General features: G+C 40.0%; 1 protein-coding gene across 1 annotated transcript; it reads left to right on the forward strand.

Moving 5' to 3' along the window:
• Nucleotides 1–10,681: 10,681 nt before the first annotated feature.
• On the forward strand, nucleotides 10,682–13,619 carry SCGB3A2 (secretoglobin family 3A member 2). The gene is given in 3 exon segments (XM_025983406.1): nucleotides 10,682–10,733; nucleotides 13,382–13,513; nucleotides 13,516–13,619. Coding segments are annotated over 3 exon segments (288 nt in total).
• The last annotated feature ends 2,195 nt before the right edge of the window (nucleotides 13,620–15,814 follow it).

Here is a 15,814-nt window from a genome sequence, read left to right on the forward strand (position 1 = left end):
TTAATTGAAGAATTGTTGATTTTTCAGTCTGTTCAGCTTTTTACTTGTTAGGACAGAATGGCAACTTACAGGTTTCTTACACTGGAACTGGAATTAGCTCTGTCCCTTCAAATGCTTTCTGCTGTTGTTGTTGATAATGTTTTGGACGTCCTGGATTTGGCATCCATGCTAAGAAATGCAGAGGATTGGATATCACTTCAGCCTGCATTCAGCAGAAAATCTGTTTGTTTATCATGGTTCTGGCATAACAAATCTTGAAGATCTCCCTCTACACTGCTGAATATTTAGGGATGCTGTAAAAATCTCTAAGGATTAGAGGCTTCCAGGGATTTTAGATTTATTAATCGTTTTGATTACTCTGCCATCACTCCATGTGCAACCTCTCCCCCAGATACACACATGCGTGAGCACACACACACACATCCTCAAATCCATTGTAATAGTTTCCACACCTTCTCTTACCTTTGAGATACTGTGTCTTTTAGCTGGCTTATCATATGAGAAGTATAGCAAAAACCAGAAACAATAGGCCCTCTCTTTCCATTTTTACTTTGCAGTTCCTTATTTTCCTCTAGCAGGGTGCCTAGCACAAAGATACTCACTAACCCTTTGTTGCTTTGCTTTGTTTGGTTTTGCAAACTGTAGCACCACCTCTAAACTGGCCAGAAGAGGGCACTGCTGAACTGTTTTTTTAAATGATTCATTTCAAATTTCACAAACCCATGGTTTCCCATAGTTTATCCTTTTTTTATTCTGCCCTGGAAGAACTAAAAATGTACAGTTATGGGACATCTAGAGTAGAGAAACATATCAGACATAATCTAATTCAGCTTGTCAACTTGAAGGCCCCAGCTCTCAGGACTTGTGACTAGTGTCACTTTTTAAAAGTATGAGACAGTGTGAGCTGTTTTAAATATTTCAAAAGAGAAGTATTTTAAGTATTTAAATTGGTATTGAGCTTCAAGTAGCTTTGATTCTAACTTAAATTAGTATAATATCATTTATCTCATAGCCAAAATCTTTTTTTTTAAAAAGGGGGCCCATGGGCAGCCCCAGTGGCCCAGCGGTTTGGCGCTGCCTTGGGCCTGGGGTGTAATCCTGGAGACCTGGGATTGAGTCTGGAGTCGGGCTCCCTGCATGGAACCTGCTTCTCCCTCTGCCTGTGTCTCTGCCTCTCTCTCTCTCTCTGTCTGTCATGAATAAATAAATAAAATCTTTAAGAAAAAAATGGGGCCCAGAGGAAAAAAATAATTTGTGCATTAACATTTACTGTGCTGAGGAATTCTGCTTGTGATATAGTCTAAGAAACGGCAGGTGAGAAGTTTCACCAATTCTAAAATTGTTTCTTCCTGAAGTAAGCTTCAGGTTAAGGAAGCTGTTAGAATCTATGATAATCGAATTGGGAAAGGTATTAAAGATGATCTAATCCATCTTCTCATCTATTATAAGAACCTTTCTATAGTAATTATGGCCTTTGCCAACTGCTATTTGTTGGTTTCAGTACCAAATCACTAAACTGTACATTCTTGTAATTACTCATCACATTTCAAAAAAAATTCTCAAATTCTGTTCTATATCCTAGTCTATTCTTCTTTCATTAAGATAGCCCTCCAAGTATTTGAATCATATCTTAAGGTCTCCTTGATTCATCTTATTTCAAGGCTGATGTTCCCATATTCATTAACTATCTCTCCTATGATCCTTTGAGAGCCTTGGACAGTCTTCTTAATAGGGGTGTGTTGTGGATTAAATATGGCCACATGTTTTTTTGCAATAACTTTCACTGAAGAGTCTATTTCCTCTCTCCTCAGATCTGGACTGGTCCTATGGCTTGATTGTGATCACAGAATATAGCATAAGAAATGTGTATCTGTTGAGGCTTAGAAATTAAGACTTCTACAGTTTCAATTTTCATATCTTGGAATGTACTTTCTTGAACTTATGGACAACCAAGACTTCCTGCAGACAGCTTCTGCTGAGCTTCTAGCTAAAGCCAACCACAAATGCTATTATTTTGTATATCTACCACCCCAGTGTCCCAGTAAATGTCAATGAAGCAAAAGACAAAGCAGTCATTTCCAAGAAACTGAGAAATAATATATGGGGGTTGTTTCAAACCAAGCTTTGGAATAATTTGTTATGCTGCCTGAAATAACTGATAAGATTTTGCAAATGGCTTCAAAATGTTGAATTCAGAGCCAAAAAGGTTGCCTTGAATAATAATAATAAAACGAGCTTTTTTTCTTCTGTGATTTTGATACCACATTCATATAATTCCAGTAGATTTTTACATCTGTGTTTCATAGCCTGTGGAATTTTAAATCGTTTCTGAGCCCTGAACACTTTTTGCTCATGTTGAATTAAAAAGAAAGACCATGGAAATTGTGTCTAATTTCTCGGTTCCTTCTTCTGGCAATCAAGGAATGAGTCCTGAGTTGTTGTTTTTTTTTCTAGATCTGATGGAATGAAACTATGATTTTGGTTATTGTAATGCCAACTTCAAACATATACTAAAGGGACTGAACATATACCATCTTTTTTTAAAGATTTTATTTATTTATTCATGAGACACATACACACACATACAGAGAGAGAGAGAGAGAAAGAGAGAGAGAGAGAGAGGGGCAGAGACACGGGCAGAAGGAGAAGCAGGCTCCATGCAGGTAGCCCGACATGCGACTTGATCCCCGGACTCCAGGATCACACCCTGGGCTGAAGGGGGCACTAAACCGCTGAGCCACCTGGGCTGCCCTATACCATCTAAATTAATCCATAAAACTCTCTATGGTAGACATTAATGACTCTTCTTTATAGATGACTAAACTGAGAGTCAGAAAAGTGAAATGATTTGCTACAGGAATAAATAAAAGAGATTGGGCTTGATTAAAATTTCTGACCCCTGTCAACTGTTCTTTGTATTTCATCATCAATACAAGGGGATGGAGCTAGTAAACTGAAGCATGAATACAAGATAAGATCAGACCTTGGACACCCCAATTGAAATGAGCAACCTAGGACGTAGATGATTCCACAATATTACTCTTATACTAAGTACTAAGGGTCACTCCTTGGAGAAGGGGTTTATTCAGGGCTGGGGGCAGAAAATTTTGATGATAAGCCCGGAACATCTGGTAGTACCAGAAAGCAGGCAGTGCACAAAGAATGTTGGGGACACACCCAAAGGCAAAGAGGCCACATTGAAGGGGCTCAAAATTTGGAGCTCAAGTAAAGCATTAGAGTAATGGATCATAATCCATTTAACAAAGTAGGAAACCATGAGTCCATGATATTTAAATGTTTAATTGGAAAATTTGATTAGGAATGGGATACTTAGATAGTTTTAGAGTGACTTCCTACAAAATACTTGTTAATTACAGCAGGAAAAAAGTATCCTGGAGAAGTCTGGTAGATTTCACATTAATCAAGTGGTGAACATAAATCAGGAAGAGGACAAGCCATCTGCCAACTTGAAAGGGATCCACTAGGAACACAGGCTGGCTTCTTCCATAACCTGGACCCAGCCACAAGGAAGTATCAGACAAACCCAAATGAGCAACATTCTACAGAAAAGCTGGCCTGTAATCTTCAAAAATGTCAAGGTCATGAATGTCAAGGAGAGACTGAGGAAGTCTTCCAGACCCAAGATGACTAAAAGACCTGACAGCTGAGTATAAAGCGTGATTTTGAACCAGATCCTTCACTGTAAGGAACATTATTCAGACAACTGATGAAATTTGAATTGGGTCTAACTCTTAAGTAGTAGCAATGTATGAATGTTAAATTCCTGATTATGGATATGTTGGAGAATGTCTTTGCTTATACGTACTATTTGTAAGTAAGAGAGTATCCAGTCAGCAATTTACTCTTAAATGGTTCTGAAAAAAAAATTGGTACTGTACTCAAATCTTTTCAGTAAGTCTGAAATCGTCTCAAATTCGAGGCCATATACTGAAAACCCTTCCCTTATGTATTTACTGGATACAGTGATTATCTGTTCCCCTTCTTATATTCTTAGTAGCAAGCTAAAGATATATGGAATTCCTTAAAGAGAAAATTGTAAACAAAATTTCCCAAATATCACTCAAAATTAAATTAGTGAGTACTGTTCATGAAATTGTTGGTCATGGTGGCTGCTGTGTCTGAGGTTATGATTAAGAGGCTGGAGAAGTGGTGGTGATGATGATGATGATGATGATGATGATGATGATGTTTATAGTAGTATCTAACATATATTGAGTGCTCATTCTGAGGTACTAATTTTTATAAGCATATTGCATGCATTAACTTATTACTCCTTTTTAACAATCCTATAAGGAACTCATTTTGTTAGCTTTATTTTGTAAGTTAATAAAACTGATGCCCAGAGAGATAACATAACTTCCCCAGTGAAGGAGCTGTAACATGAATCCAAAAAAGCTGGCCCCAGGACCTGCATTCTCAGTCACTAAAGGAAGAATAAGGGCATTCAAGGAACAAAAGAGCAGTTGCAATACTGGAAAGATTTGGAGAAGTTGGAGATACTGTTGAGCAATCATCCTCTGTTGTGCATATTTGTATGAGGCTGGCCAGGGGCCCACACACCTTACTAAAAGTGCTATTGCAAACCGTACTGCTGGTCAGTAGAGTCATAGTGTAAATATTTGGAAAGGGAGAAATGATTTATAGTGGAGGTGCTGAGTGAGGACCTATAACTTGGCAAAGTGTACCATGAACTTTTCATGTTCTTCTCTGAGTTGCACCTTCCCAGTGAACATGCTATTTGGCTGTTAATTGGGAAAGTGTCAAGCACACACATTTAAAACAAGGCAAGGCTAATCCTGATTTTTTTTTAATTTTTAAATTTTTTAAAAAGATTTTATTTATTCATGAGAGAGAGAGACAGAGACAGAGACACAGGCAGACGGAGAAGCAGGCCCCATCCAGGGAGCCCGATGTGGGACTCGATCCCGGGACTCCAGGACCATGGGCCGGGCCGAAGGCAGGCACTAAACCACTGAGCCACCCAGGGATCCCCCTGATTTTTTTTTTAAAAAGTAGATCCTGATGTGGGGCTTGAACTCATGAGCTTGATTCTCACTGTTTAGGATTCAGTTGGCATGGAAGGGAGCCAGGAATAGATTTTTCTGCTTTTCCCCAATCTTTATGAGGGTGACATACTGGGCTGTGGCATTTGATTATATTTTACGTGGTTGTGTGTGTGATTCTCTTTAAGATTTTATTTATTTGAGAAGGAGAAAGCACAAGCAGGGTGAAGAAGCAGAGGGGGAAGCAGACTCTCCACCAAGCAGGGAGCCCCACGTGGGACTCCATCTCAGGACCTGGAGATTATGACCTGAGCCAAAGACTGACACTTAACTGACTGAGCTACCTAGGCACCCCTATGTGGTTGTTGTTAAAGACAAATTTTAAGACTATTTTCCTTTCTTATATGGCCTTCAGTTTAGACTACATTTGATCATCCTATCATAGCAAGTAGAAGAGAAAATGACAAGCTTTAGTCTGACACTTCCAGTGTAACTTCCCAATGACAGTCTTCTCTGCCTAGAAGGAAGAGTGTTAAATGAAATCTCGGGCTCATTCTTTTCTTTTTCCTGATCAGTGTCTTGCATCTAAATTCAGTTAGCCTCTTTATAACTGTCGTTCTTTGTACAGAGAAAAAAAAAAAAAGACTTCTTGACTTGCTTCTAACAGTTTTCTTTAATATGATTAAAATGAGGCAAGAGTCATTCCTGCTTTTATTCCTGCTGTATTCCTAGCATCTACCCCAGAGCCCAAAATACCAAACATGCTCAGTAAATCATTGTTGAACGGCTATTGGAATTTTCATTCCTGATTATAAATTTAACCTCTACAAAAAATTCATTTGAAAAGTACATCCCATATTAATTTAGAAATACTGGCACTTACTTCCTTTTCATTTTATTTATCTTAATGAATCAATTTATTTTATCAATGCTTACTGGAAATGCATATTGATAAGTTTAAAAGTAAAGAAATACAAATCAGAAAAGGAAGGACTTACATTCTGGTTGCATTATTTATTATTGAAGTAATCTTGGCAACTAATTCATTGCTTCTGGCTTCAGACATCTCATTTTGTAAAGTGGGATAAAAGCTCTTACGGTCAGGGATTTTGTGAGTATGAAGTAGATACTATATGCCAAGTGTAGTACCGGGCACTGATTAGCAGTTCCTAATAATATTATCAAGTGTGTAAGCCTTTGTGTTAGGATTCAAACATGAAAGAGCCAGACTCCCCTCAGGATGTTTACAAATTAGTCCTGGCAAAGAAAACATTAATTCAAATAATTATACTGCAAAAAAAGTATCAATAGCATCACCAAGGCACAAGAAAAGACTAGGTTCCTGTTTTAAAATATAAATCTTATTATTTTTCAGGCCAACAGATCAGGAGATGACTGCCATTGAAAAGACTGTAATACTCACAGATCCCTGTGGCATCACAGAGGGTGGGGGCAGAAGGCAAGAATGAGATGTTAGGAGGAGGATGGAGTGGGGGGTGAGGGGTGGGCAAGAGTCTTTACTGTGTTTTCTTTTTGGAAAGGATGGATGAGACAGAGTAAGCAGGTTTAGGATTAGCTAGTTTGAATAATTTTTGTTGGTTTTGAGGTGTAGGAGCTGTCTCTTCTTGTCTGGTACCTGGCCCTGGGTGATTAGGGTAGGGGTGTAATGGCCCAGAGTATAAGAATTCCATAAAGGAGGTAGTTGGCTATATGACCTCAGGTTGGTTGGTTTGCATATGAAAGGGGCACCTCCAAATGAATTATTTGCTATCTCTAGGAATTAGCTGCCCTAGGAGGGGCAGTACCTCCAAGGTCAGCAAGCCTCCAAGATCTCAAAGCATCAGAAACATGGAACAAAAAGATCTGATGAATGCAGTGGCTGTGAACTTACGAAGCAGAGAAGTAGCCAAGTCCAAGTCTCTTTTCAAGTCTGACTATACCTGAGAGGAGATTTTACATGTTCTTGGAGAGAAGATTTTACATGTTCTTGGATCAATCAGAGATTCGGTTGTGGAAATCCTTTTTGAACAAGATAATGAGGAGAAAATGTTACCACTTTGATACTGGATTCCCTTATACAGTGCCCAATTGACACAAGAAAGCAACTAGCAGAGAATCTGGTAGCCATAGGTGGCACATCTATGTTGCCAGGATTTCTCCACAGATTGCTTTCAGAAATAAGATATTTGATAAAAAAACCAAAATAGAAAAAAGTACTTGGCACCAAGACATTCCGAATTCATACTCCACCTGCAAAGGCTAATTGCGTGGCCTGGTTGGGAGGAGCTATTTTTGGAGCACTGCAGGACATACTTGGGAGGCGCTCAGTCTCAAAGGAATATTATAATCAGACAGGCCGTATACCTGATTGGTGTTCTCTTAATAACCCACCTTTGGAAATGATGTTTGATGTCGGGAAAACACAGCCACCACTGATGAAGAGAGCATTTTCCACTGAGAAATAAAAATTTGATTGAAATTCAACTTTGCTTTTTATCAAATATCTAATCAATTACAAGCAAATTGTATAAAGTATATAGTATACTATATACTGTATATGCTGTATATATGCTGTATATGCTGTTAGAGATGACTTTATTTGGAAGTGAAAGCATTTCTGTAGTTATTCTTTTATACAAAAGAGTCCAAGTCTCTTTTCAAGTCTGACTATACCCCCAGTCCACTTGTTCCCTATCACAGCACCCTATTTGCTTCTTACTATTTACTGCTTGTTCTTTGCTTTGCTTACCTGTTCATTCGCTGTCTATCCCATTACACTGACACTTCCAGGAGGACAATAAATTTGCTTGTCTGGCTTGCTGCTCCAGTTCTGGTTCCTGACACACAGAGGATGATCAATAAACATTTGTTGAACAAGTGAGTGAAAACAGTCATGGGTATGTGTGCATGTGCACATAGGCACATATGACTGTTCATGCATGTGTAAGATCGGGGGTATTTGTGTTGGTGAATGTGTGTGTGTGTATTACATGAAGCAGGTTCTAGCCCTCCATCTAAGCCATGTCTGCTCCTAGGTTTCAGCCAATGCTGAATATCTGGCAGGTTATTCAATAGGCCCATCTGAATCTAGCACTCAGGTCTTCCTGGAGAAGACATGCTATCGGGCCAGCAGGCAAGCTCAAGACAGTGCCAGACACCTCAGAGGTTGGAAAGGAGGAGCATCTTTGTGTATAATGCTATATTTCTCTTGGAGGAGCCTTCGCCCTGTTACTCGTGGACTTATAACTTATCACTTGTGTGAGAGACACCTCTTTAAAAACTGTAAGATCTATTTAAAAAAAAAAAACTCTACAATATTTTAGAATGCTGTATTAGATTCTAACCAGAAAATCAAAGCCATACTAGTTGATCAAAGAGGAAGAATAATTTAATTTGGAGAATAATTTACAAGGTGCTAGAAATGCAATTAGAGTAAGAAGCAGGGAGGTGAGTCAATCCAGATACTAGAAAATGCTAAAAACTGCTGCTGCTCTTTGGCCAGGAGTAAAGAGCTAGGGCCAGGAGCTGGGACTATGCCATAGAAGCCAAAAAAATGGTGGGTTGGCCTGGCTTGGGTGGACCCACAGACACAGGGCCTTTTTAGAAGGAGTCAAGAGAAGATGGAATTACTGGTCAAGATATTTCCTAAAGCAGACAAAGGGAGAAATAGTCTGGCTTCTCCCATTCTCTCCCTCTGAATCTTCTATCAGTGCCCTCCATCAGCTGAATCTAACCAGACAGTGGGCACAGGAAGCTTGGAAACCACAGTTTGGAAACCAGCTTCCTCTGGGAGAGAGCAGAGGAGAGGATGTACAGGGAAAGGATATGAAAGGAAACTGGCAAGTGGCAAGTACAGATGAGGGCAGTGCTGGTTAGTATCCCATAAAGATGGGACTTTATGGGATACTAACCAGTATCCCTTGGATTTAATCCCCAGACTCTTGGATTTAAAAAGTTTAAATCAAGAGTCGCAACATAAAAACTTAAATTTTTTTTTATTTTATTTTAAGCAGGCTCCAATCCCAACATGGGACTCAAACTCATGACTTCGAATTCGAGTCACATGCTCTAACCACTGAGCAAGCCAGATGCCCCTCAACATAAAAATAAAGGCTGACATCAACTCATCACCACTTTACCACACAACTTTGGCCTTTTGAGTGTTTTGGCAGATCAATATCCTTGGCTAGGTATTAATACCCAAGAGAAATGGAAGCAACTTCTGGCAGAGACAGCCGGTAGAAGTGAAAGGAAAAAATTAGCATGGTGATAGTTCATAATCTCCTTCATGCAGTTTATAAAGTAACATAAAAATAAAGAAGTGGCAGTCACAACTCCGTACTTTATAAGAATGAATAACAGGTAACACTGTATTAATCTTATTTTGGCAGTTAAATTCTCCGTTTGCATAATTTTACTAAATGCTGACAATGCCACACCCTCAAGCAGAGCGCCAGCTCCTGGCCCTGCACTGCACCATAGGGGGCTCATGTGTCGGTGTATCTTCCTCAGAATGTTTTGTGTCCCTCCCTCATGGTGGCGATGGCTGAGGCCAGCAGTGCTGTTGGACCTGAGGCTGGCACCTATCTGCATCCTGATTTCTGTTGTTCTCTGTCAGGGTTCTTTCTTTCCCTCTTTCTTGCATAGGAGGCCCCAAAAGTCTCAAGGAATTCCAGGGCTCGTACTTCCATGTAGGGATGTCCTGGAGCTCCCTGGTTGAGTTTCCAGGGGAGGCAGCCTTGCAAGCATATTGTTCCTGTGGCTGGCACAGTATTTCTTTTGTGTGATTGTGTGGGATTGCCGGAATGGTTCTGAAATGCATGTTTTGGTGACCAAAATAATTCATGTGGACAAGGTTTTACAAGTTGTTTCCTTTTTGGACCCTCAAGGTCACACCAATCCTATAGATTTAAAAAGTTTAATCCAAGAGTACATCAAGAGTAAATATTGAATCCTAGGCTTTTACAAAGGCATTTTGATTTTTAGAACCTATAGCCTATTATTCTATATGAGAACAGAGAAGGCATACTCTAGGGATTCACAAAATAACTGGGAGATGCTAGAAAAGAGGTCTTAAAGTATGTCAGTGGGGATGAGGTAGGTGGAGGTAAATTCTAGAAAAAGATAGCACTAAAGGCAATGAAGCTGAGTCTGTATATACTACAGCTGATGGAATCTCCTAATTGCTTCCATGACTAGGTACTTATCAAGTAATGTGATTCTGCAAACTTTAAATGAATAGAAAGCTGAAGGAAAACAGAACCTTTGCTCCTTTTAATCCCAATATAAAACTTCCCCTTCTTTCAATATTCTTTTAAGAGAAGGACTGTTAGAGCTATCTGCTCTCACTGGCATCCCTGTGCAAGGTAGGGCTTTTATGAGAGGTCTTTAAGAATGCTTCAAGTTAGGGCTTTGTTTGCTGTGGGAACATGAGGGGAAGTGGAAGAAACTCCAATTTGGTTAGTGAGAAAACATGACCTTCATGGTGAATTAAGTGGTAGTGACTGAAATCTAGGTCATTACTAGTATATAAATGTGTGCAAGTGCAGAAAGCAGCTGTCACACTTTGTACAGTAAGTGGAGCCACTAGCTCAGTGGATTCACTGCATTTTGCAGTTTAATTTTAAACTCCAAGTAAACATCACAGAAAACCTGACATGAAGTTGGTAACTGTGTTTCTGCTGGTGACCATCAGCATTTGCACTTACTCTGATAAGTAGCCTGAACATACACTTCTCTACTTTTCTGTTAATAGGAATGTAATCAGTAAGTGTAGGCTCCCAGGGGAAGACAGCGAAAGGAGTTTTAGAACCATAGAATTGGGGGGTTGGAAGGGATCTCAGATGCAGCCACCACTTACCCCCAACTCCAGCCTACCAAACTCTAACCCAATAGAAGTACTATCCTTAGTGAATCCTACATTAAGAAAGTAGCCAACTCATGCTAAAGGTCAACATTCTGGAACATTGTCACCATTGTTTTTCTTGTCTTTATTAATCTTGAGTCAAAATCTCTCTTTGTAACTTCTTTCTTTTGAAACTATATGGAGTCATTCTTTCTATCATCTGTAATCAGTTGCCAGGTGGTTTTTCCCGAGACACAGCTACATTTATCTATTCATTCATTTATCTATTCAGTCAATGGATATTTACTGAATGGCTGCAACCTTTGGACACTTGGATAAGCATTGGAAGATTTAGATATGAATCAGACACAACGGTTGTTTATAAGGTTCTTGTCTGACAGGAGAGATAAGACTTCTTCAGACAGAAGTCACTATGATGCTAGACTAATAAGCAGAGACATAGGCATATAGAGCTCTGTGGGAGGACTGAGGGGAGAACAGTTCAATTTCTAGGTGACATATGGAAGTTGGATTCTTGGAGAAGAATGGGAACTGATCCATTCTTTTTGAATGGAGTCATTTTAACTACAGGAAGATGTATTTGGATGCATCTGCAAAATGCACTGTGATGGCCACTGCTCAAAGAACAGAAAGCCTTGAGGGTCTTCCCCTGGAAGTATATAAGTATATATAGAGAAGATATTCACCAAAACCTTTGAAATAAGTAGGGAGATTAAAAATGAGAAACTTGGTGCTGTCCACATCCACATTGGCAACTTTGGCTTGCGCTTTTTCTGAAATTTTGGACCCATTTGTAACTTCACCAGTTTTGGCTATTTTGTTGTCCTTCATGGCTAATGGCATGTGTTTACAGACAGAGGTGACAAAAGAAAAGTGGGTAGAGGGCAGCCCTGGTGGCTCCGCGGTTTAGCGCCGCCTACGGCCAGGGACGTGATCCTGGAGATCCGGTTCCCTGCATGGAGCCTGCTTCTCCCTCTGCCTCTGTCTCTACCTCTCTCTCTTTCTCTCTCCTCTCTGTGTATTCTCATGAATAAATAAATAAAACCTTTAAAAAAAAAAGAAAAGTGGGTGGAAGGAAGTAAATATCCCTCCTCTGGGAAACAATTTAGAAGGGAAAAGAGATGGTAGAAGATGAAGGGAAGATAGATGCATAGACTCTACTTGTACTATTTGAATGGGGAATGAAAAGGATCCCAAAGGAAAATGAACTATGGCAGGTTCTTACTCTGAAGATATGTGTTCTTATGTGTGTGCTCATGCATGTGTGTTTACATATCTGCACATGCATCTTGTAAAAATGTATGTTGTATGCATTTTTCTCATTATCTACACTTTCCCTCCCATCTTCTATATGAAAGTTATCTTTCTAAAGCCAAAGATACAAAATGCAATTGTCCCATAAAAGAGCCTTGATACCTCCCCATTGCCCTTGGGAAAAAAGTCTGAAACTCATTAGTATGGCATTCAAAGCTCTGAAAAATCTGACGTCACCTGGGTTTTGCTGCCTTACCTCCTTCCCTCACCTATGCGTACGTCACTGGAATTCTGCACTCCAGCTGCTCTGGAAGGCTCACCAGGCAGTGTGGCCACTTTCATTTCACATTTCAATACCTATGTTAATTTTGTTCCTTTTTAAAATGTACCTCCCCTACTTTACCTTGTGACCCTGGAATCTACCTCAAGACACAGCTCCAGGAACATCTCCCTGGGAAGATTACTCCAACACTCTACCACATTAGAATTAGTCATCCCTTTTCTTATGCTTCCATAGAGCTTTATCCACACTGTTGGCACAGCAAATTCCACACTGTGGCATGCATAGATCTTTATTGTCCGCTAGACTGTGTAAGTTCCCTCAGTGGAATATCCTAGTCTTATTCATTTACATATCTGCACTAACCATGACAGAGTTGGTGTTTAGTTATGTTTGCAGCATTGAGTTGAAGTGTTTGGGAGCAGTTTCCTGGGCTGTGGTTGGTTGGGTTCATGTATGTCCTCAAGTGAAAATTAATTATAGAATCTCCTCAAAGTCATGAACTGTGGAGATAGCCATATGCAAAGTGCATACCTATTCAGTCAACCACCAGGATCTTCTGAGTGCTTACTGCATGCCAGAGGCTGTTCTAGGTATGAGGTACAATAGTAAATAAAATATAAACTCCTTGTTCTCATTGAGCCTGCATATAGTGAGAGTCTGAAGGGAAGAAATAAATGAGATTTACTATTTTAGGTAATGGTAAAAAAAAAAAAAAAAAAGGAAGTTAGAGGATAATGGTACCTTATGAGGAGGTAACATTTGAGGAGAGATAACATTTCTGGAGAGAGAAAGTTCTAAGGAGACAGAATAGCAGATCCAAAGGCCCTGAGGGAGAAATTTTCATGGGAAATCAAGTGAGGCTAGAATGGAGCCATTGATGGACACAGTGGAAAGTAGCGCAGTCATAGACAGGAGTTGACTGTGCCTATTTCACTCAGTTTCAATTTTGCTCTGCAGCTACTGCCTTCCTTTCCAACAGTTTGCCAGATGCTGTCAACAAAGCCTTACCTTTACCTGTGGACAACATTCTCCCCTTTATGGATCTGTTAAAGCTTCTTCTGAAAACTCTGGGCATTTCTGTTGAGCACCTGTGGAAGGGCTAAGAAAGTGTGTGAATGAGCTGGGACCAGGGGCCGCTGAGGTAGTGAAGAAACTGCTGGTACCTATAGGTTGTGGGCTTATTTGTCAATGAGCAGGGCTTAATCACCTGATCTCCCACCCTCCCCTCCACACTCCCATCAACCCTTTCTCACCTGTGGACATGTAATTCCATCTTACTGAATGTACTTGTACAAAGTTTGCATGTCCAGGAATCTCAAGAAAGGTGCAACATCTACATTTTTAGAAGGGAGTTTTGAATGAAAGAAACCTATATTCTTTTTTTTTTAACATTTTTTAAAATTTTTATTTATTTATGATAGTCACAGAGAGAGAGAGAGAGAGGCAGAGACACAGGCAGAGGGAGAAGCAAGCTCTATGCACCGAGAGCCCGATGTGGGATTTGATCCTGGGTCTCCAGGATCGCGCCCTGGGCCAAAGGCAGGCGCTAAACCGCTGCGCTACCCAGGGATCCCAGAAACCTATATTCTTATTGTGACTTTGCATTTCTCAGCTTAGTGATGCTAGTTGGGACTTGACCACTCTAGGCCTCCATTTCCACATCAGTAAAATGGTGGCTAAATAGGTTGGTGACTATTTTTGGAAACATGCTAAGTACATGTAAGCCACTTTATTTTTATTCTTGTCCTTCTGCCTTTCAAGAGGCCTAGTTGCATTTGGTGTGATGACAGCACAAAACAGCAGTGGCGGGGTAGGGGAATGGTGCTCTTCTCCTCCAAGGCTGGAACTCATTCCATCCTAAAATCTAGTGACCGCTGAAAAGAATGAATAAAGCAATGAATAGATTAATAATAAACACAGGTGTTTATTTCTGGGGGCTCTATTCAGAAGAGCCTAACCAAAAAAAAATAATAATAATAATAATAATAAAAAAAGAAGAGCCTAACTAGATAATTTTTCCCTTGGATCATAAACTCCAGAGGGCCTCTTGTTACCAAGAGAATCTGCATCATCATCATGTCTTACTCTCTGGTTGACTCTAAAGAAAACATCTTCATTTTCTTCAACTGCTCTTTGACAATGTTTCTGTATCCCTGAAGCTCCTATTCCCTTTCTTCTAAGGAAGCTTTTAAATATAAAAATGAAAAGAGTTTTCAAAATATTATTTGACACGATAGAGGTCTTTTACTCGTTTGGCATCTACATCACTAGAGTACAAGTTTCTGTTAAATTTGTGGTTATGCTATGACCACTCCATAATTTTCACAGACCTTAGCACCAAGTTAGGCCTTCACTACATCATTCCTTTGGCAACTAGGTTCTGAACTATCCTTTCCTTTTCCCCTTGCCACCATCTGTGACGATGCCAGAATTATCTTTCCAAGATATAACTCTGGTGATACACAATCACCTATAAAATAGATGTCAAGCTCCTTAGCATGGCATACAAGGCTCTTCATGACCTGGTCTTTGCTTATATGTGGAGCCTCATCAACCTTTCTTCCTTGCTTTCTTGTTTGTTTGTTTCTTTCTTTCTTTCTTCTTTCTCTATTTCTCTTTCTCTCTTTCTTTTCCTTCCTTCCTTCCTTCCTTCCCTTGCTCCCTCCCTCCTTCCTTTTCATTCTTTTAATATTTCTTTCTTCACATGTGCTGTAACCCTAGTCACACTGAGAAAATAACTAAATCTCTTTGCTGCTAACACTTTAAAGCCTTAATGAAAAATCCAATTTCTTCCCACCAAGAATGTCTGCCCTGGTCTGCCTTCAGACCTGAGCTTGTGCCAGTCTTGGGACTATTTGCCTTTAGATCCATTTCCCATCCCTTTCTTGCTTGGCTTTGTGATGCTAACCCCTCAGGTCCCGTGTCTCAGGTTCCCAGATCAGTTGACCTTTGGGCTGCATTCTGAGCCGGGGCTGCTCAGGCAGGAGATAGGAGATGTGAAATGGGAAAAGCCGAGTACAGCCTTTTCTCCCTCTCTACTTTGGAGAAGTCTCTGGAAATGACCACATCTGAGGAACCTCATCCTGCTGGATAGTCTGCACTGGTTCCAGCTTTTCCTGGGTAATTGCAGTCCCTGGCTCTGGTTATACCACCTCTTTTCTTTTTTTCTTCAGCTGAAGTTGGTGGTGGTTTCCTGCTTTATCCATTTCCAGATTGCCTCACCATCCTCTCTTTGACTCTCAATTCTGTGTCTTATAGTCTCTCTGTTTCAAGTATTAAAGTCATTTCTGTTTCCTGGTTGGTTCTTAATTAATATAATGTTAACTGTCATCTCTATGAGGATCATCTTGATTTCCTATTTCTTGACTTCCATGTTTTTTTAACAAC

The sequence above is a fragment of the Vulpes vulpes genome, chromosome 2 (genome assembly GCF_048418805.1).
Source record: "Vulpes vulpes isolate BD-2025 chromosome 2, VulVul3, whole genome shotgun sequence".
Taxonomy (NCBI): Eukaryota; Metazoa; Chordata; class Mammalia; order Carnivora; family Canidae; genus Vulpes; species Vulpes vulpes.